Below are 22500 nucleotides of genomic sequence, written 5' to 3'. Positions count from 1 at the left end.
GTATAATCAATTACGTCCACACGGACGAGAGGGGAGAGGGTCGGTTTTTTTTTTCGAAAAGGGCGTTAATTCAAGACTTGGTATGAACTTACATGATACGTAAGACATCAAAATTATCGCAAACTTACACGTCGCTTTTGGATGTGTAGACCCCAAATTTTAAGGATTCTAAAGAAGACCACCTCCATGGAACTCCACCCTATCAAAATATAAAAAGCATACTTCACTCTTCATGTTTTATTATATAAATTATTCAAACCAACCGGCCGTACCTATTAGAAAGCTAGTTCTAGAGAGTACAAAAAGCTGAGTTAAAAATCTGGTTGAACGATGGGCATCGGCCTCTGAACAACTTATAAATGAGAATTTGCTAATTCATTTTTCAATTTTTTTTCATTTAATCGTACTCACATTAGAGGTCTTGGTATAAATGCCTCCGTCTGAAACGTCTCTAGCCAATCCAAAGTCTCCTACTTTTGCTATCTTGTTTGCGCCAATAAAAACATTTCTCGCCGCTAGGTCGCGATGAATGTACTGATAAAGAGAAAGACACACGCGTGATCTCAACTGTCAGATTCATGATTGACAAACAGGCACTCGACGACATGGAAAGTGGGTTTGAAAAGGCTGCAAGCGTCCCTTGAGTGTTCCAAAAAGGAATGTTTCATTATCCCACAGTCTCTGAGAACCTGACTATAAGATTTAAATTTAAATGAAAATATGATACTCTAAATATTTCGCTCCCATTGAGTCTAAGCTGGCATGAAATGAGTACTCGTATCCTTTCCCAACTCCATTGGGTCACCATTACAGGCAAACCTCTGGCAGTTCCTAACATTGCCCTGGTGTTTTCTTTTCTTCTGACATTCATTCATACTCTTGACTGGAGGAAGGCATTGCGAAGTGAACATCACACAACACAATGAACTGACCAAGGCTTGGGCCCTTCCATCCTGATCGGGTATGAAACGCCGCCACCGGCTTGCTCTGATAAAAGTTCATCCCCATTGAGGAAATTTTATTCTCAGTTAACCTTTCCCGTACCTTCTTTTCTTCCAAATGTTGCATTCCAAGGGCTACCTGTAAGGAAACTTGTAACAGCTCTCGCTCAGTCATCCGACATTTTACGTTCTCATATTGGTTTTTCCCGCAATTACGAGGTTTAGACCTCAATAAACTTTCCAGGCTACCTCCAGATACCAGCTCTGTTATTAGCAGAATATTATCTGAAGGGATTGAAAACATACATCTGTTAATCTTTAAACTCGTATGCCAAATTCGCGAGTCAGTTTCCATAAAACACACAATGAAATACGCCGTTTCTTATATATTCCCTGAAGGGGAGCTTAGATTGCGAATACTTAACTTAATTCCTGAGTCAAGAAATGGTAATATTCCCCTATCCCCTTACCCCCACAACCACCTCGTTAAGCCTTTCGGTCCATTCAGTTTGTTTTGCCAACAACTGCATTAATTGTAACTACAGTAATTGCAATGGTGACAATGGAAAACTGATGTAAATACCGGTATAATACGCACAAGTTTGACTACATTCAGTTGGAAGGAATCCAGAAAAAAGCTATCGAATTTTGTGCCTCAGCTTTTTTCCCCTTAGATTGTACTTAAGACAAAGAACAATTTACCTTCTTGAGTGCAGGCACCAATAAAACTGACTATGTTAGGATGCCTTCCAGCCTGCTTCAGCATCTTTATCTCATTGAGTAGGTCGTCCTTATCGCACCTTGAAAACGCAGCTATACCACGTGACGAGATTAAAAAATAATAGTAATATTAAAAAATCAGATAAACACACAAACAAATTTTTGTTGCTTTAAGGCCTCATTGCGAAACTCTTCGAGGGCTACAGGCATTGTGGAACGAACAGACTGAATCATTTTGGAAATCTAGACATTGTTCCCTTGTTAAGGATTTCTATGAGGGTGTGCTAAAGCAAGGTACAGTGAAGTTCGCTTCTGACAAGTTGATCAGAAATAGAGGTCTGTCCGTTTTACGAGACAATTTAGAAAAATAAAAAAACAACATGTATGGAAAATTAGACAATCCTTGTTTACTTTCTTACCTTTACACTGTTTCACTGCCACCTCTTCACCACGATAAAACCCTTTTTTTACAATTCCAAATCCTCCTTTTCCGAGCACTTCATCAAGGACTTTTAGTTCATCCCACCGGATTTGCCAGGCGTTCCTGTTCTCCAGAGGCATCTCGGAAATGCTCTCTCTGCTCTCTGCACTATCATAACCACTATCTTTACTTGACAAATTGCTCTGCATAGTGCTTGGGTTTTCTGGGACTGTCATGCATGAACATTTCATCTGCTTTTCTGTGCTACCTTTTTTGACGGGTTTTGGAGGTCTTTCTGGACAGAAATTGTCTGAATTGTTAAGCCGTGAGCACAACTTTGTGCAAAGTAAAGAATTTTTATCTGGAATTTCAACTCGTATTTCCGTTAACAATGAATGCCCGTCAGCATTTACCGAGGTAATCAGAGGCAAAGTTACTGGCTCTTCATCTGGTTCTGCAGACGTCTCAATATGGTTCGAGTTGTTCGTAGTTTCGAATTCTTCTTGCAAACGTACAAGCGCGGTTAAATCCTCGGATGAAAACTCTTCATACGCTGGTATTACTCTCAAAGGAAGTTCGTCTGCATTTGCAGGAGTAGGATTCCCAGGGTCCCTTCTCTACATCCAAGAAAAAATTTTTTTAAAAAATTTAGTGGAATTTGAAGCTTACAGTGACTCCAATTATCAAGAAAAAAGGTGCACCATAGGTTGTTGACAGGTGCAAATATGCTAAGGGGTGCATATTGATATAATTTTGCAGGTGAAAAGGGTTTCTACACCAACATGTTACCGAAATTTGCAAGCATGCCATTACAAATAGGAGAAAGAGGAAGATCAGAAGGGAGGGAACAAACACCCTTTGACCCCTCCCCCCCCCCACCCTCATCTCTAACGCCCTTGCAGTAGTTTTCCGCACAATGAACACAAGCGAACACAAGACCAATGGTGTAAAAAATGTTTTAAAATTCGTAACTTACACGTTGAACTCCTCGACGAAACCACAGAAAACCTCCAATGCCAAAAACTACCAAAGCTGAGATGACACTGGGTACCACTACTGCGATCATGTTTCGTTCTGAACTTCCTCTGCCATTTAAAAAATTGTGTGTTTCCGGTGACCTTAAAACTGAAAAGAATGCGTTGTCATGTTGTAGGCCAGTTCGCAAAGTTTTAAATCTGTTTTTCATACATTTTGTATTACATTACTGGATCTGGTTGACAGCCATTAACATTCTTTTATGAAATGAATAAAATATTTTTAGGAATCAGTTAAAAAGCAAACACAAGAACAGATGAACAGTAAAACATTTTTGCTACAAATATAAATATCTGCTTAAACCTTTCGAACCCTAAGAGTGACTAACATGTAATTTCTCAATACAATATTTTCTCTGAGTCAAACATTAAAGGTCACAAGAATGAAGGCTACCAAGCTCTCAAGTGTCACACAAATTCTCCTTGTTTACACCCCAGAAAAAGTGCTGAGAACAGCGTGGAGAACATGCATAGTAACGTTGTGGTGTGAACAGTTAACACAGGTTTTCTTTGTATCTACTTACTAGTAGTTACCGGTGAGCTGTGGTATACCCCTCCTTGTACTGTCTCATCTTCAGAAGTCTTGTTGCTAGCACACTGATTTTTGCCATAATCAGTGCAGTTTATCGTCACATTGGGCTCAGGAACAATACTTTGGTTAGTTGGAGCTTCAGTTGTCTTTTCTGCGGGTGGAACACCTATGGAGGAGGAAGGTGGGATTTTAAAAGTTTTTAAGATTGTGTTTTGTCCAGTCAGCAATGATGCATACCCTTTTGATCGCTGTTAGTTAAAGAACTTTACTACAGAGCCCAATTAAAATATTATTATCTCATATACAGCTGTCTTGAGAAAGGTTATCAGAAAACAACTATAAATTGTAATTGACAACTGTTAAAAGTAAGTAGTTTCAGTTTAAAATTCTTTGACTGACCTCAGGATTTCAGTGAAATCTGAGAGAACATTACTGCAAGGATGAAACAGCAGGGTTTAATGAAGTTATTAATTTATTTAATTCATTGAAATTTCATGATTCCTGTATACCCTGTAGATTTAACTCTTCAAGATTGTTTTGTGCACATTTAGCTTTTTTCCAACAACTGTTCTTGAAACAGCTGTATATGAGTTCTTAATGGATGATATTTAAACATTCAGCAGCTACATTTTTTGTCACAATTGGTTAAAGATTGAACCTCCTTGGGGACCAGGTCAATGCTATATAAAAATGTAAAGATTGGACCTCCTGCAAAAAAACTTAGGACTGAGAGGAGAACAGGTTTTTCCAAAAAAAAAAAAACAAAACTTCGTTAGGATTAGTGTCCTAGCTATCATTTAATGCTTTGGTCCCTTAACACTTTGGTAGACATCAATTTCATTGCAAATGGTCCATATTCCTAGGGTAATAACTTAATTAGCCTTATGCTTCCATATATACTGGCTCACCAATGACTGACATTTGGTTGACAAATAATCATTATGTTTTGTCTACAATCAATCATTTCAGTTGTTTCTTTAAAGAATTGCAATACGTTCTTCCTTCAATGCCATGTATGCGCTCTGCATGGTTTGATTATCAAGTCTTGCATCAATCAGTGCTAGGCGATATTCCAATAAAATATCACTGCATCACCATAGATGATTGTAGTCACAATACTAAATACACCTTTCTTACCATGAATATCAATTTCAAAGTGTTTTATACTGCAGTGGTAATTTGAAGTACTTGCTTGGCAAGTGTAGTTACCAAGCTTCTTTGACGTCAGGGAGTCAATGACCAAAGAACATGTCAGAGAGGTATCTGCTGACTTCGCCCAACATCGTTTTTTGAACTCTTTGCCATAAAACCAGTTAATAAAAGTTGGCTTGGAATCATATCTGTGTGAATAGTCCTTATTTTCCTGTGCAGTGCAAGTGACATTGACAGGTTCACAAAAACGAAATTCACTGGCTGAAGTTATTTCAATGATAGGTTCAGCTTGAGGAGAGGAAAAAAAACATAAATTAGGCAGGATAAAAAAGTGAGGAGGTACCTTTGCATAAAAGAAGAGCTAGGACTATTACAAAATATACATAATTGAGAAAATAGATATATTGAAAAAGGCATGCTAATGCATAATGCATAAAAGGCTAATGCATAATGCATAAAAGGCATGCTAATGCATGCTAATCCTCTTGAAAAAGGCATGCTAATGCATGGTGACTAAAATGCATATGGACATTTTTCTTTGCCATTCATAATTTCTGGTGTCTAAATTAAATAATGAAGAAAGCTTACTTTTCCTTGGTATATAATGACAGGTTTGGCACATGATGGAGGGGAAGATTACTGAAGCAGTAGCAGCAAATAGTAGTATAGACTGTGTTCTGCTTTCTACCCATGGTTTTTTGGCTACCATCTCATGTGCTAAGCATTACAATTGGAGGAAGGTGGGTGAGTTCTTGGTCCAAGGAATCTATATATGCTGAAATAAACATTTAAAAACGCCACATGATGAGAGGCATGCCAAAATGTGGCAGAGAAGTTGAGCTTTGGACTAGTGAGCGTAAGTTAAATAGAGGACAGAAAACCTGAAACTTTTACATCTTGAAGCCTCATGACCATGCCCACCCGCCCCTCCCCCAACCTCTCACCCAGGTTAGTAATAAGTAGGGTACAGAGCTTTTAGACAATATCCTTTGGAGGATATGACAGCATCCCAGTGTATATGTGGATCCCCTTGATGATACAATAAGTCTGAACTACAAAGCTGAAAGATTAAGCTCAGATTCATGATTCACAAACAGACTGTAGCCTCTACTTGTTTTGCAAATAATTATGCTCAAAGATACATTTGTGAATGAACAATGTACCTGTTTCAAAAATGAAAAGATTTTCAACGCTAAAGGAAAAACTAGAGCTCTCACAGTATGTCTTAGTTTTACATTGATTCAACTTTGAAAGTCAGAAGCTCTCTTTTAGCCTAACAGCTGAATTATTTTGTAACTATAAATCAGCATGTAATTTGAATCACTTGATTTAAAACTACTGAAATCATTCGAGCAGCATTTCCCAGGGTGGAAAACTTACTTGAGAAATTAAGGAAGTTTCTTGGGCCATGCATCGGATTCTTACTCACGCAGTTCAAGTGATACTGAATTCAGAGCACAACGTAGTTCGTACAGCTGTCTGAGAGATGATCAATCTTGATCTCCTTGATATGCTGTTAGAGCATTAAATCATTTGCTTTCAGCTGAACGCTGAAAGGAAAATCCTCTCGTTGCTGAAAGCAAAGGTATGTTTGTTCTATTTCTGTGGCATACTCAATGCCTCTGAACCATCTACACAAAAATTAATAAGCGATAAAAGGCTACCCTGAGCGCCTCAATCTCCATAATTGTTTACTAGTTACCAGGGTTCCAAATAAACTCTCCCCTAGCGTTGGCGCGTGCCTATTCAATAACTTCAGTTACGTTGTCAGATGGTCCTTGAATATTGGAAATGAAGGGCCGGGATAAGTGTGGCAGCGGTGTTTGACTTTTGGTGCGTAAAATTTCGAGGTAAAAGTATATTCCGTTGAGATCTGAATGTAGGTCAATTCTTTTTTTGAGGTGAAAATGCAAGCTACATCAGTTTGCAACTTATTTACTGTTTATTCATATATTTATTTGTCGATCTGCCTACTAATAAATCTAATTATTATTTCTTTTATGTAGTAACTTATTTGATTCTTACAATCTTTCTCTCAGACCTGTTCAAATTTGTACTAATATTTTAGGAGATTGGTTAATCTACAGCTTGGGTAAATGGTCCAGATGCATGATGTGGTGAAGTTACAATTAATTACAGAACCTCGCATCAAGTTCCTAATTATCTTAGTTATTTGTTACCCGAGGCCTACACGTCACCTCTCAATCATGTGCTTGAGAGACCCAGATTTAGAAAAGATTTCTGAAGTTCTCCTGGAAAAGGTGGAGCAAGAGTACCATATAACCCCATGCATTAATTATGCATTAAAACTAGTAGACTTAGTTTTTAAAGTTTTGTCGTGAAAGACAAAGAAGTGGAATGCATAATTAATGTATGGGGTTATATGGTACTCTTTCCAAAGGTAGGGTATTGTGATCACACACTTCATTCATTGTGTAAAAGTACCTCTCAGTTAAGTCAGGTAATTTCCAGGAAAGGACAGGGCCTCTAGTGTTTTTAATTCATTACCCTGTGCTGCAAGGAACTCTGTAATTCTTGGTGAAATTAAAACTCAAGTTAGGAATTATCTAGTAAGTAAGGCAAATGTATGTTTGATTTCTTGATTTGTATGTATATTCATGATTAACAATCTTCTGTCAGTAGCATCCTTAATGTTATACATAACTACAGCTTTTTATTAATATCACTTTTGTTAGGATTATTTTTAAATATTTTATAATATTCATAATTTCACAGATGAAGAACCACCTTTCAGTGGAAATACTTTAATTAATTGAGTCATCAATATTATATAATTATTATTATTTATTGGTTAGTTTAGTTGTACCCTTAAGCTAAGCATACATCAGCTTAATGTGGGTTCTTTTCTCAGACATGGTTCAGATCTGTTTTCATGAATGGTTTTTTTCACCCTTTGAATGTTGCTTTTATCCATCACAATCCTGATACCAAAGATGAATTAATGTCTATTAATTTCTGGGTAGAGACAATCATGGTAGGTTTATTATCTCATCTGCACAACTTGTCAGTGAAAAACCAGTGTGTATCATCTCCACATTATAAATAAAGTTTTAAGAATCTCTATATAATCTTTATAAATTCAGAACAAGTTACATATAGAAAAGGCCAGATTCTGCATTTAATCTTCATAAAATGCTGACCGAAGAACAAGATTCTTTGTAGAAGATTCAGAGTTGTATGTGTATAAAAGAATAAACATTTTTGTATTCAAATGTAGTTTTCCTTGATATCAAAACTCCCGACACTCGGCAAATATTACCAGCCTCACAATTTTTCTGACTGTTCTTTATGTTTTAAAGTATTCAACCAGAATGATAATCATATGCTATGGGTTTGATTGTATTAATTATAGCTATCTTATTTAACTCTTCTGTAAAGTGTGTGTAAGTTAATGAAATATGTCTTAACCTCCTCTGCCTGGTTGACACCAACACATTTTGTGATTTTTGTTGTTGTTGGTGTTGTAACGTTAATTTTGTTTTCTTGGTGATCAATAATTTGTACACATAAAACTTTAGCTGTGAATTTGTAGCTATAGTTATACCAGTTTCTTGTGTCAAATACATATTGCGATATGATAGGGTTTGTTTGTTTGTCAGTTTCCTCAGTGCACTAACAGCACTGAGACTGAAGGTTTCAGACTGTCAGCTCTGAAGGGTTCAGACTGTCAGCGCCGAAGGGTTCAGAGTGTCAGCGCTGAAGGCATAAGACTGTCAGCTCTGAAGGCATAAGATTGTCAGCGCTAAAGGCATAAGACTGTCAGCTCTGAAGGCGTAAGACTGTCAGCTCTGAAGGGTTCAGACTGTCAGCTCACTTTGACTTACTTTTTTAAATCAAATGCTAGTTAATGTCCACTGATCGTATACTTAGGCTGTCATCACTCTTGGATTGCCTACATTTTACTTGCAACACATCGCACTGTTTTTGACATTAAATAAATGATGTCAAAATAAGAATCCCATATGACACCTTTTCGCACGGCTTATGCCATAGGGCCGAGCACTTGACCCCTGAATGAGACAATATTTTGGACTACATTGTATCTTTATTTGAACAACTTAGAATTAAGCATGAGAAACATTTCCCAAAACCTGCCATGAACTTTCCACCAAGACAGACCTGACAAACCTCGTCATTACCTGAGCATCTCCCTTGTGAATGCTTCGGAAAACTATTTTGATATTATTACCGGGAAATCAGCGGCCGAAAGAAATTTCCATTGACGCGGAACGGCTCGTGCTGGAGTACGTTACTTAAAATGATATTTTACTGACTCGCGATCGTACAGCGCTTTATTCATGAATCACGAGTTTTGAACAAACTGTAGCTTTCGTTTTCCTTAAGAACTTCCCATCCCAAAATATCGTTCAAAGGAGAGCGCAGGAACTAACCGACTGCCAACAAATTTCGTTTCTTTCAGGAAGATGAAATTTACGTTAAAATGTATTTAAACAAAGTATGCCCAATTTTTGTCCAGATTTTTCAGGCTCTCATACCGATATTTACTGATCTCGGATTAGCAGCATCGGAAACGAAACTCAAACTGAATTAAACTCTTCTGACTTCGATGTCACAATTTACGATGTATCGATACTGATAGCCTCAGTGTTTACCTCTTTCATATGAAAGTGCCATAGGGAATGAATTAATAGATCCCAAACCGTCTTATTATTTGCGTGGAACCGGGTAAAGTTTGAGACTAACCTTGTGAATGGAGTCAACAGCTTTCAGAGCGCTCTGCTAGAAGTAGATTCTGTGGTTTTTCAGTGAATCAACAACATACTTCGCGATGTGTCTATGTGTATTTATAAAATATGGATAAGTCGTGAAACGCTTCGTTCCAGTGTGCGCTTACCAATCGCTAATAAGCAGTAAGAAACTTAAATAGGCGTTGTTCGGTGAAAACCATCGTTAATATTTTCCTCGAGGAGACATTGTATTTTCGTCCGGTTACGTTTTCTTTCCTGAATATGCCTAATGTGTTACAGCAGTGTAACAAGGTCAAGGGTTTGTCCCTCATTTCCGTTTTTCATCATCTGTCAGAACTGTGCTCGCTACAGTCTTTTGTAAATGTCGTGGTTAGAGGTCGTGAACGATTGAAATACTTCCTGAATCGAAAGACCTGTTGGGTAGAGTTTTCTTCGGAACCACCCGTCAATTCAGTGGGAAATTTTCTGTCTTGGAGAGAGCCTGCTTAGTGGATTTGATACCGGGAAATTTAGCACAGGCGAATATTTCATCTTTGTTTTAAGGTTATGCAAGGTCATCTACAGCTTTAAAAGTGATTTGCGTCAAAGTGACGTTTGTCATTGTTTTATGTTGATGGGTGTTAAGTCAGGAGTCCTCAGTAACGCTTCAGTCGATAAGCATTTACCGACCAGTTGCTTGTAAACGTTATCGATGACTTGTACAGTATAGATATCCAATTAAGTGGGTTAAATCAAATTGACCTGGAGTCAGAAAGTCCTTTTGATAAAACTCAAGAGGTCTGTTAGGAGCGTAGCGTTACCAGCGGAAAAACAAATTAAACACAGGCACAAAATTCTTGGAAACAGAACAGAGAAACTTTTTCCCCATTCATTTGCCGGCTTCCACAAACCACATCACGTAGGAAATCCAATTTCTTTGAATTAGTAAAGGAAAACATGGGTGGGAAAATGAATCTGCGCACATGACGTACATTAAGCCAAGAATCCTTTACAAGTAATTACTAAGAACAGATGAAGCCTTGTCGCCCTTCAGTTCTCCCACTTGTGAACTACTAAATATTCTATCAGTTGGTCTTATTATTGTTCCACTTTCACGACAGATAAATTGACCGGAAAACGTCCACGTAAGGCAAAAATTGTTGACCGCCTCCCGGTTAGTTCAATGGATAGAGCACTGGACGGTTGTGTGGGAGGTCGAGGGTTCGAGCCCCGGCCGGACCAACACTCAAGGTCTTAAAATAATTGAGAAGAATATGCTACCTTTCTATAACATCAAGAAATGATTAGATATTCTAGTCTTCTCGGATATGGACGAATAAATGGAGGTCCCGTCTCCTGCAGGGGTGGGATGGTTGGTTGTGAAGGCCGTTAGTTAGATAACTCATTGGGTTAATTGCGTCACCTTCGTTAAATAAACAATATTGTATTGTATTGTATTGTAGATTTTTACGAAACTCGTCCAAGAGTACGTATGCTATGTCACGCTCAAAAAACAATGATAACAAGTATTAATCACTACACATAATCACGCAAAATTCTGTCATATAGATCTGCTTGACACAAAACCAATTGCAGTAGTAATGACCGCCATAAAGAAAAGGCAGTTTCAATAATAATAATAATAATAATAATAATAATAATAATAATAAGACATTTATAGAGCGCCCTTTCCCATGGGTCCAAAAGCGCTATTTACAAAGTCACGATTAAAAAATAGTTTAGAAGAAATAAAATTAGTTAAGATTATAAAACACCAAGATCATTTCATTAATTTAAAAAGCACGTGTAAAAAGAGCAGTTTTACAGTTAAACTAAGTGAAGCGTACCCCTCAAGGTTACATTAATGAATAGATCATTTGGATATTGAACCCGCCAGTCGTTTCAAGAATGCAATAATTAATTGATTATTTGATTATTGAATCCGCTAGCCGTTTCACGAATGCAATAATGGATTGATTATTTGAATATTGAACCCGATAGCCGTATCCGTTTTGAAAAGGCGCGGATCATTGTTCAAATTAGAAGTCCATTTCTGAAGTCCAATAAGATTGTTCTATTTGACGAGGAAACCTGAAAATGAACAAATTACACTTTAAGAACACTGCGAAAACAGTCGATGGCAAATATTAACCATACTTAGTAGAGGGGACCCTATTGACTATGTATTAACGAAATAAAACAAGTCTTGCGATGGCTTCGCCCGTAAACTATTTTTTTCGACCATGAATACACACAAGAATTTTTACAAGTTCGTCAAGATGTAAATAGGCGAAAAAAGCTCTCGATAACATTCCATTTACAACATTAACAAGAAGTTCTACACAACACGCGAACTCACCTTTCCCGCCATGTCTTACGCCGTGTTGAAATAGTTCCGATCCATCATCACGTGTTCGCATAATCCAATCAGAAATGGACTTCTGATTTGAACAATAATCCGCGCCTTTTTAAAACGAATACGGCTACCGGGTTCAATATTCAAATAATCAACCCATTATTGCATTCTTGAAACGGTTAGTGGGTTCCATGTTCAAATATTCAATTCGTCATTGCGCTCCTGAAACGATTAGCGGGTTTAATATTCAAATAATCAAATCATTAATGTAATCCTGAGGGGTACGCTTCACTTAGTTTGACAGTAAGTCGTCTTTTAAAAATGTCATGTGATCCAGCATCCCTAACATCCCTAATGGAGCTGAGCAAGTGTAAGTTGGAGGCCTGTGTACGGGAAATTGACACCTGGATTCTTCTTAATAGATTAAAATTAAATAAAGACAAAACTGAGATTCTTGTCATATCATCTCGTAACCTTGCTCGACCAGCCTTGTCACTTATTCATGTCTGTGATGAGAGTGCTGGCTTCTTCAAGAGCAAGTAACATTGGAGTTCTTTTTGATGAATCTCTAAATATGACTGTTTCACCAAAGTTTTGCCATATTACACCTGTTCTCAAAAAAACTCCACTGGCCCCCGATTGATCTCCGAATTGAATTTAAAATACTTACTATTACCTACAGGGCTCTTCATGGTCTTGCTCCGACTTACATTAAAGACCCTCGCAAAAACTATCAACCACCACGCAACCTTAGGTCTCCAACGAAAAATCTACTTGTCGTCCCTGCCTTCCACACAGATAGTTATGGCCGTCGTACTTTTTCTGTTGTCAACAATAACGAGAGCACAATTTCAAGTTGACAGTCGTTTGCTGAGGTCGGGGTCTGTTTGCTCGGGTTGCGACCGCAATCACTAATACGAACACGGCAGACGCGTGTTTCCGCGCGGCTTTCCACAGGAAAGTTCACACAAACCAACCATTCGTACACAGTGAGGTTTCATCGCTTCTTTCAAATGACACCGAGAAACACTTCGGCTACCGGTAATGGATCGGGACTGATAGGAGATGATATTTGAAGGGAAGACAAACAGATGTCCTAACGATAATGATAGTGAAAGTGCATTTGATTCTAAAAAGCAAGAGTGAAAATTGCTTTCGTACAACCTCAAACGACTTGAAAGTAAATTTATGGTTGACATACTAATAGAGTGTGCGAAAGCCAGTTGAAGAGGTCAATTATAGGCCTGGATGTTATTTAGGACGCACGATTTACATTCTGGAAGAAAGTTTTCTAAAGATTTCACCCCACTCTGCTAGTATCAATAGAAGGAAGGGATTAGATGATAAATGGGGGGGGGGGGACGGGGGGGGGGCAAAAGGGTACGAGTGACATTCTGTTTGGGTATTAGGACTGAGTATTTGCGTAATATGAATATGAATTTCTTCGGTTACTGTTTTGCATTTCACTGTAAAAAAGACCGAGTTACATTAACTTGCAACCGCAGGCTGAAATTGTTTACACCTGACAAGTTAACGGATAAACTCATGGTTGTCACGTGTCAGGGAAATGTCTGCAAAGGATAAATTGCTTCAAGGTCAAGGAAAAGTCATTGAATTACACTTTGAGTTAGGGAAAGTTTTCACATTCAAAAGAAGTCAGGAAAAAGTTAAATTTCAAGTTATCTTGACTTGGCCGTCTTCATGGTGGAAGATGATGACACATTTTTGTTATGTCATTGTTACTTGTGCACATTTCCTAGTACAGTTCACAGATTCCTGACCATCAGATCAATTTCCTTTGTAATGCAAGTTCAGTTTAGTTTGTGAATGTAATCATAAATTTTCACTTTTCTTCTATTTTTATGTTTCCTATCAATTTAAATTGTTTGGTACATTTCACGGGGATGACAGTTGTTTAGAATGGTAAAATGTTGTTTAATGAAATTGAACGACAGGCTGATGTTGGGTTTCATAGAAAATCAGTCCTTTTATTCCACGCACCTAAAGGAAAGTTTCTCTTGTCCTATGTGACTTCGTCTCTTGTGCGTATATGAGGTCATGGAAAGAAAAGTTTTCAGCTGTAAGAGAGGACTATTTGAAGCAAACGAGTTTCTCGTTTCAAAATTTTTTTTCTAGAGGTAAACATTACCCTTCGCTCTTGAATACATTGAACGTTAGTCGCTTAATGCGGCTCTTCTTTGGGGGTTTTGGGTAACATCCCGTCCCATCCCATCCAGAAGATGAGCTGCGAAGCATACTTATCGAACGGTGGCCATTGCAGACTAATCATGAAATTTTAAAATTTTTTTGCAGTCTTCTGCCCTAAACATGCCTACTGTCGCTCCCATCGTTTTATATGGCGGGTTTTTTTCCTTTTTCTGTGTACCCTATCTCTTCTCTTTCTGTCGTTAGTTGAAATAGAAATTGATTTCAAGTGTTGTAAACTTTCCTCTTATATTTCTTTTATTAAAAGGCGTGTTCTTCCTTACAAACAGAGGGAAATAGACGTCCATCTCGAAGGCTTGAAAACGTCGAAGGCACTCTTTAGTAACTGAATTGTTCCACTGACTCTGCTTAATTTCTCTATCAAAAAAGCTACAGGTAACATATGCCTCTAAAAGTTATGAAGAAAAGTCAAGGTGGTGAAAAGTTATGATCCTTATTCAGCTTTGAAGCCAGCTTTAAACAACTCTTTTTGCAATAAACAGAGCTTGAGGGTTGGGATAGTTAAGGTCAGCATTCTTCACCAGTGTTGCTTTTCCAGTGTGATCGCATCCCAGGTATAGGCTCTTATCGTTCAGGTTTTGGAACATGGTGTAACCCCAGTAGTACAATGGCTCAAAGATACATTTTTTGCCGATTGGCTCACTAATCTTGACTTCCTGTTGAGATAGAAAAACCAGCAAATCTGACATAATTCTTTTCAGTTTGTTTATGTTAGACACTTACTAATCACAGAGATTACACATACAGTATGCAAAACCTAAAGTGGAACCATCTCCCTTGTAAATTATATGGGAATAACTTATTAATTTCAACTTAAACCTTGGTTGTTAAATATTAAAAAAATTCTGCCCTGGAAGGGGTTTGAACCCGTGCCTCCCAGCTACCATCAAAGTCAAAATATGTGTAGTTGTGACGTGGATGTTAGTAACATAAATTTAAGGTGGCTCTAATTATTAGGCTAAAGTAATTACTGTCAGACCCACTTTCGTTGATGAGATCATAGCATGAGACCAGTCAGTCACTCAGGCAGTCACTCAGTCAGTTGGTCAGCTGGCCAGTAAGCCAGTCGGTTAGTCAGTCGGTCAATCAGGTGGTTGGTCAGATAGTGGGTCAGTCAGTGGGTCTGTTGGTCAGTCAGTCAGTCAGTCAGTCAGTCAGTCAGTTGGCCAGTCAGTCGTTGAGTCAGTCAGTCAGTCAGTCAGGTGTTCAGTCAGACAATGGGTCAGTCAACCAGTCGGTCGGTCGGTCGGTCGGTCAGTCGATCTTTAGAATTGAGGGACAAGTTCCTACAGAAACTTTGGTGCTGCGTCGGTTGTCGGGGGGGTGGGGGGGATGGGTTATTACAAGATAAATTGGTTTTATCAAATGAGTTGATAATGTGAATTGGCCGCTGTAAAGAGTTCTCAAACTTAAGTTGACGTTTCGAGCGTGAGCCTTCAGAATCCTTCGTCTGTCAGTCCGTTCTTTAGTCATTTCGTCAATCTGTCAGTCAGAAAAGTTCTATTCGTCTTTGTGTCCAGTCGATTAGTTTTTGTCAATTCATGCGGTCTTTGGATCCGAGCAGATTGATGGTTCCTCTGCTCCTTACACTTCACCTCTTTACAAAATGCCACCTGTTATGTCGAGTTAGCTAGAATGAATAGTTTTTCTGGGACTTACTGTGGTGGTAATGTCATCTCCTTCTCCATTCCCAGTGAGGGCATAGTTCTTACCATCACTATCATCATGAAACAGAAGTGCCACATAGAAGGTCACAGAGCGCGTTTCATCAATGGTGGTCATAACAGCTGAAGGAAGTAGAGAAAGATAATTGTAGTAACCAACAGTAGCGGACAAGGACAGGATTTAATGGATCATTTCAGCATTTACATGTGTTACGTCAAAAGGTAATTTAGTTAAATAGGCCGAGGAAAGACAGACTTTAGTAATGAAGATGATAGTTATGATAGAAGTGACAGCTTTTCAATATATTAATGATGAAATTTATTTTAATGAGAATGATATAGAAAGGGTTAGCGACAATGACATCAAGAACGGAGACAGTGACGATGACAGTGATAACCACGATGGTAATGGTGATAATGATTTTTAAATAATTTCCTCTGTTCCTGCTAAAACTTCGTGACGTCAAACTTACTGTTAGTTCCCCCGTTGAAATTCCCTTTACAATTCACTGTATTATTATGCGGATCACGTTCAAGGCAGCCATCGTTTTGCTTGCTGACGGGGTTCCAAAGTTGGTAAGTGGTATTTATTATGATTGGATGAGGCCTTCCATACACCGGCAAACCTGGTACCACCATATGTGTTGGAACCCATGGATGCACCAAGTAACATTGGTGCCACCATTCGGGCCATCTTTGGGGTTTCATGTCTTGTTGAATCTCAACGGAAGATATTTGTGCAGCCTAGAGAGGAATGTGGCAAAATAGTTTTGATCATTGCTTTAAGATATGGAAACAACTGACAGATTGTCTGGTTATCAAGGAAATTTTAAAGTTGAAATGCCCAAATTTATCTGTGGATCCAACCTAGAACAAATTTAAATAGTATACAAATCATTTGCTGTCTATCATCGTCTCTATTTTATCCTAGGAAATAAAAGATATTGTACCTAGTTTCTGTCTGTAACACGCTATCTTCACGTGTTATTTACTGATTGAGAGAGAACACACGAGGTACATCCAGAAGTGGAAAGAGAATCCAAAATTATAGTAGTACAACGGATCACGTGTATTAAGAATGGAATGATAAATTTCTTCATGAGTGATGTAAAGGGTAATATCCGCGGAGACTGTGCTCATTTTTTCATTGCATTCAACGTCAGGAAAACACAAACTATTCGCGGTGCGGTGTTATTCCAGTATTAGGGCATCATCTTGGACTGACTAAGCACTTTGACCTCCCGTAGTCCCGCGGGATGACTCGCTTCGTTCAGGATGCCATGGGGAGTTATGCGGATAAATTGTGACCAATTTGATCGAACGCCACTAGCTACTTAAAATCAGAACTGGAAATTAGACGCTAGTTTTTATTACGTCGAGACAAAAATATCCATTCCTTAGGTAAATTGAACGCACCTCACTAATCCTTGATTATTTCTTCTACATTATTTTATTCACTGAATGAATTAATTGTTTCCTTTAGAGGTAATAAGATAATACTCATTAATTAGTCAGTTGAGAATCTCTTTGGACAGGAATGGATTTTTTGCCATTCATGTCTGTTTTGACATAGTCACATACTTTACTTGTTTGTTTAATTCATTATTATGATGTTTTTTTTTTCTTTTTTGCTCACTGCATTGTAGACAGACATTACCTGTTTTAGCGATTTTGATATTATGGCTCGGATTTTGATGTCATTGTTGAGCGTTGAATCTGAGCAAAGTTCCGCGAAGTCTTTAAAGTCCTCAAGATACTCTTGTAAAGTGACATGCTCAGGAGCAATATCACCCGATAACACATCAGAGAAGGACTGAAGGAAAAAAGGACGCAATTTCTTAACTTCTCCTCCCTTCTGAAAGACAACGATCCGCTTGGTTTCTCCAAAAGTCACGTGGATTCTTATCATCTTATCACTTGAATTCTTAGGCATCTCGTGATTTCTGTCAAAGAAAAGAGTCTAAGAAGTGTGTTGTACTCTTGTTTGCATCTTTGCTGGATCTTTTGGAAAGCATGGCATTCTTCTTTGGCAGCCTTACGTTAGTGCAATTACGTTGTACATCTACTAGCAATGGATTCAGTTCCTGTAACTTTCATATCAATTGGCCAATACCAATCAATTGAATTAATTAATAGGTGTCAGTCTATATCGATTAGCGAGGTAACCTGTGGTATGACTTGTCCTTAATCTCGAATACTTAATGCGCGTTCATTCGTGATATCACAACAGTTCAAAATGATCGGCTTTTTTACGGTCCATAGTTACATAAGATTTTGTTGTAGTTTGGAGCGGGAATTTCACTAGCGTGGCGTGAGAATCTTACAGAATTATATCTGTCAGCAAAAGGAAAGGTTATTTACTTTTTTGGCGTGACATTGTGACGCTACACGAACTGTTCGTACTGCATGCATGTTCGTCTGAACATGCATAGCTGAGTACCGGAGGAACAAAGAACAGTTATTGAGGCTGCGCCAGTTTGCACTCGTTTCCAGCTCGTTTTCACTTGGTACATTGTATACCCTATGCCCACACTTTGTAATAACGACGAAGTTACGTTCATACGAAGCTCTCGACAGCTTCAGGAAATAAAATGATGACTGACAACAATGAAATGTTCACCACAGAAATATCATAACCTAAGTTAAATCTAATGTGTCCGAGGCGTGTGTAATACGAGGGACCTTGAGCAGTCAAGATGGCAACGCCCAGGAAGACGTCGGTTAAAAAATGAAATCCCACTTTTGATTAGAATTTGGTAACTGGCTGCATGTGTTTACCGTCTCATACGGCACTACACCTCAACTTTAGCTCAACGTATAGAAGTAGCGTTGAGTTCCAAATGGAAATGAAAATAATTTCCTGTTGCGGTTTCCCTTCGCGTTGGACGCAAATTTTGGTGGTTGCACCGGTTGCTGTTTTGCAAAGGACGGCTAAGAAATGTACTAAGTTTTCAAACGCACGTACTGGGCTATTGTTCTGCCAATAATATCTTTTTTTCCCACCTCTTCGTTGCCGTCGCCGTCGTGGTTTGCTTAAGGTCCCTACTAGCTGGTGGAAAGGACGTGCGATGTTTTTTTAACCCTTACATAGACTTAATCAGTAAGAGTCTTCTGTACTTGTTGTTCTGGGGGATCCTTAGGCAAGCGAGATCGGTCTGGCACAGCTCCTTCTGAAATAAGAGTTCGTCTGCTGCGTTTAAATAGCTGTAGTTATATATAACTTGACCTGGAGCGATTAACCCATTACCGATATTCCTTGCGTGCCAGTGCATTTGTTATCAAAACAGTTGGGCTTGAAGGGAAGTTTCTTAGTTTCGCTGAAATACCGGAAAGCGATGAACGAAGACGGAATTTTCGTCGCAGTCAGTCTTCTTTGCTTTCTTTGAGGAGCGCCACAGCGAATTCTCCTCGCCGTCCTTATGACGTCTTTGATTGGTTTAATACTCGCCATGTTTTTGAAAGTGGCATTTTTTTTTCTGAGCCTATTAAAAAGTGGCGATTCGATCACAAATTTGCAGAGAACTGGATTTGCCATAACATTTCTGCTTATACTCCTTCAAATTGTTGCCAATTTTTTTCATCTTCGTTCCATATAGCTATCTCGGTTGTTTATTTTATATTACAGAAATTGATATGCGGAACACGTTCCTTTTGCTTTACCTAAATTGCGAAGGTATGCCCGGAGGTGATAGAGCGTTTCCCTATCGACAGGAAGTGTGACGTATCAACATGACTGTTGGCAACGCATGAGTGACAATCTGAAGGAAATCACTCAATATTATTTCAACTTCCCGTTTTGTGGGAATATGAAAAATCCCCCAAAACATTTTCAACATGTGCTGATCAACGTAAAGATAATTTGTCTGTTCTTAACTTTCAACCCTGTGTAGGTAATTTTACAAGGGAAATATGGAATAGGAGAGTCGTGTTTACATGGCAGTATGTATTTCTTGTTGTCAATTAAACGTTTTGGAATTTTAATAATGTCTTCCTGTTTCCCACCCTTTTATCCATGATTAAACTAAGAATTTTCATTCCAAAGTCATAAAAGATTTTGTAACCAGAAACTTCGCACTCGATGACGTAGTCCATGGCCAGTAATTAAGTAAAAACGGAAATAATTGAATCGATGTGCCTCCGTGTCTTGAGCAGTTGAACCAGTTGATAATCGGAACGGGTTTTTCTCCAGCTAAATATATACAGATGAATTTACGTAGGAAATTGGAAGTTTTAATTTTTCTCAACCTAATGGAGATGGGGTCGCTATTTGTATTCGTGAAACTCTGGATCGTGTGATATTTTAATTCTTATTAATTTGTGGATAGGCGCTATATGAATAATTTTGTTATTATTATTATTGAAGAGGCTGTTAAGTTCGACGGTCACATGAGAGAGCTTCAAATCAATTCGGCGAAAGGATTTTACTCTTGCATTCGCATTCAGCTTTCATACCATAAAAACCGACCCGCAATTGGTAACGCATTGTTTTGCACCTGGGATTGATCCAGTGAACGATAACTTATCGTCAAATGTGGGAGGCGGTGAGACCTAAGTAGAGTAACTTTACCAAATTTCGTGTCCGCCGACGTCGTGTGAACTTTAATCCTAACCGTGTTTTCTTATCTTTTGTGTGACTGATAAGCCGTTAAGACGTGGATCACGTCACATAGAATGTTAACATTTGAATGTACTTACCCTTTGAAGGAAAGGATTTTGTAAAGAAAGATGTTTTCGTCTAGTAATTAGACTTTCTCAAAGTCCGTTTATGTGGGAGTCCAGTGGGGCGGAATATGACCTCGTTGCTCGTTCCTCTGACTTCGTCGCTCGTTTTTCTTTAAGACGAGCATAAAAAGACGACTTGGGGCAAGTCTACTACTCATGAACGTGGGACAAAGAAAAACTTCTGAGTCCCCATGAGGAATCGAACCTCAGGTCTTCGGATTCTGCACTCCGATGCTCTACCACTGAACAACAGACTCTATAGAGTGTGAAGTGCAAAAACGATGCACAGAATGTGGATAGAGCGTGAAGTGTGAAGTGCAAAAAACGATGCCCACCCACTCTTTGCAAGTCCCAGGCTGCACGACATTAGCAAATATTTTCTTTTCTCCCTACAATAAGTCGATATCAGCTCACAGTAGGAATTTTGATTCTCGTTTCGCACGCATTTTAATGAATTGATCAGAGTTTACCCGATTTTATTCTCAAGATCGGGAGGCCTTTCGCGCGCGGGAAACCTAACGGAGTTCTGGAAATCCATGCGGCCGTTAATGCATACCAGAAAGCGTGTGCCGGACGATTTTATTGTTCTCAATGAAAAGGAAAAAGTCATCAAGGAGCAAAGCAAGTAGCGGAAATTTTCAACGAGTATTTTACAAATATTACAAAGGATTTTTATTGTACACGAGCACACTGTTTTCAGAGACCAGGCACATATAAACAGAATTCCTATGGTGAGTCAGCGACCGGCGAACACTTTTGGATTGCAACTGACTAACCGTCATGTTGTGAAAGCGGTACTCGACAGTATGAAACCTAATAAAGCGCAGGGACATGATCTTATTCCTCCGCGGGCTGTTAAAGCTTCATCCGGTTCAATAGCAAAACCTTTAAGCGATCTACTGAATACCATCATAGCTAAATCCCAAGTCCCAGAGACTTGGAAACATGGTCAAATAACCCCGCATCACAAAAAGGAAAGTGTCCTAGACAAAAAGACTTTCAGACCGGTCACCGTACTACCTGCCTTCGCCAAGGTATTCGAGAAAATCATTCACATGCAGATGACGGAGCATTTTGAATCTATTTTTCATGATTCCATGTTTGCATATGGAAAGTTTCATGGTTGCCTGGCGGCACTTTTAACTTTAACGGAAGACCGGAAAGCGGAACCTAACAAGCGCAAGGTCATCGGAGCGGTTGCCACCGATCTTAGCAAGGCTTTTGACTGCCTTCCACACGAGCTGCTTCTCGAGAAGTTAAAGTTTTATGGTGTGAACGACAATTCAGTGGCACTCTTACGAAGTTACTTATCTTGCCGTTATCAACGTGTTAAGTCGGGCCATACCTTCTCTACCTGGATGGGTGTGTCGGCAGGAGTGCCACAGGGGTCCTTACTTGGACCACTATTGTTTAATATTTTCATGAATGATCTTACATTTGCTATTAGAGATTGTGGGCTGATAAGCTACGCAGATGACACCAAACTCTATCTATCGCACCAGGATTCCCAAGCTGTGGAAGACGGTATAAATCAAGACCTGACTAACACCATACTGTGGTTTCAACAAAATGGCATGGTAGCTAATCTGGATAAATATCAGGCTCTGGTGCTGGGAAACACGGCTCACAAATACGATATAAAATGCGAAGAAAGGCCCATACCTGTTTCCAGCGAGATACGGCTACTAGGCGTAATATTAGATAATAGGTTGAAATTCGATTCTCATATCGCATCTATCTGCCGAAAGGTAGGAGGACAAGTTAATGCCTTGAATAGGCTTAAGAATGTTCTGCCTTGCAAAACCAAGGAAGCACTATATCGTGCTTTTATTTTACCGCATTTCGATTATTGCAGCCAGATATGGCACCATTGTGGAGCCAGGAACACCAAGAAATTGGAGAGAGTAAACGAACGCGCGCTTAGGTTTGTATATAAAGATAAGAATAACTCCTACGATAAATTGCTAAATTGGATCGGTTTGCATAGCACACTAGAGGGACGCCGTATCCAGGACATGTTAAT

At 38.9% G+C, this 22500-nt stretch overlaps 2 protein-coding genes across 5 annotated transcripts in view; both read right to left on the bottom strand.

Moving 5' to 3' along the window:
- The window catches only part of LOC111320863 (fibroblast growth factor receptor 3), an 11561-nt gene extending 1757 nt beyond the window's left edge, over positions 1 to 9804 (bottom strand). The window contains exons 1-10 of one of the 2 annotated variants that reach the window (XM_022923587.2): positions 9526 to 9804; positions 5389 to 5575; positions 4786 to 5088; positions 3641 to 3814; positions 3059 to 3207; positions 2081 to 2699; positions 1644 to 1754; positions 1045 to 1226; positions 412 to 534; positions 129 to 199 (exon numbers count right to left, since the gene is read on the bottom strand). In XM_022923587.2, coding sequence (XP_022779322.2) covers positions 129 to 199; positions 412 to 534; positions 1045 to 1226; positions 1644 to 1754; positions 2081 to 2699; positions 3059 to 3207; positions 3641 to 3814; positions 4786 to 5088; positions 5389 to 5509 — 1853 coding nt within the window. In that variant the 5' untranslated portion in view covers positions 5510 to 5575; positions 9526 to 9804. Of the gene's footprint in view, positions 1 to 128; positions 200 to 411; positions 535 to 1044; positions 1227 to 1643; positions 1755 to 2080; positions 2700 to 3058; positions 3208 to 3640; positions 3815 to 4785; positions 5089 to 5388; positions 5576 to 6180; positions 7107 to 9525 lie in introns of those variants that run through there. The other variant, XM_022923588.2, reaches the window with a different exon arrangement.
- A 4498-nt stretch (positions 9805 to 14302) lies between these two features.
- Positions 14303 to 19033, bottom strand: LOC111320850 (uncharacterized). Of its 3 annotated transcripts, none has more exons than XM_088735015.1 (5): positions 18843 to 19033; positions 17413 to 17698; positions 16229 to 16499; positions 15751 to 15878; positions 14303 to 14747 (listed from the first exon to the last, which is right to left on the bottom strand). In XM_088735015.1, the coding sequence occupies exons 1-5, from the start codon at positions 19025 to 19027 to the stop codon at positions 14547 to 14549; spliced, it is 1071 nt and encodes a 356-aa protein (XP_088591141.1). In that variant the 5' UTR covers positions 19028 to 19033; the 3' UTR covers positions 14303 to 14546. The 3 variants fall into 3 exon arrangements, with proteins under 3 accessions (XP_088591141.1, XP_088591143.1, XP_088591142.1); XM_088735017.1 differs by having other exon boundaries at positions 18721 to 18952; XM_088735016.1 differs by having other exon boundaries at positions 18759 to 18952.
- Between the last annotated feature and the right edge of the window lie 3467 nt (positions 19034 to 22500).

Source organism: Stylophora pistillata, chromosome 10, assembly GCF_964205215.1.
Source record: "Stylophora pistillata chromosome 10, jaStyPist1.2, whole genome shotgun sequence".
Lineage (NCBI taxonomy): Eukaryota > Metazoa > Cnidaria > Anthozoa > Scleractinia > Pocilloporidae > Stylophora > Stylophora pistillata.
This window is presented reverse-complemented; position numbering and strand designations above follow the sequence as displayed.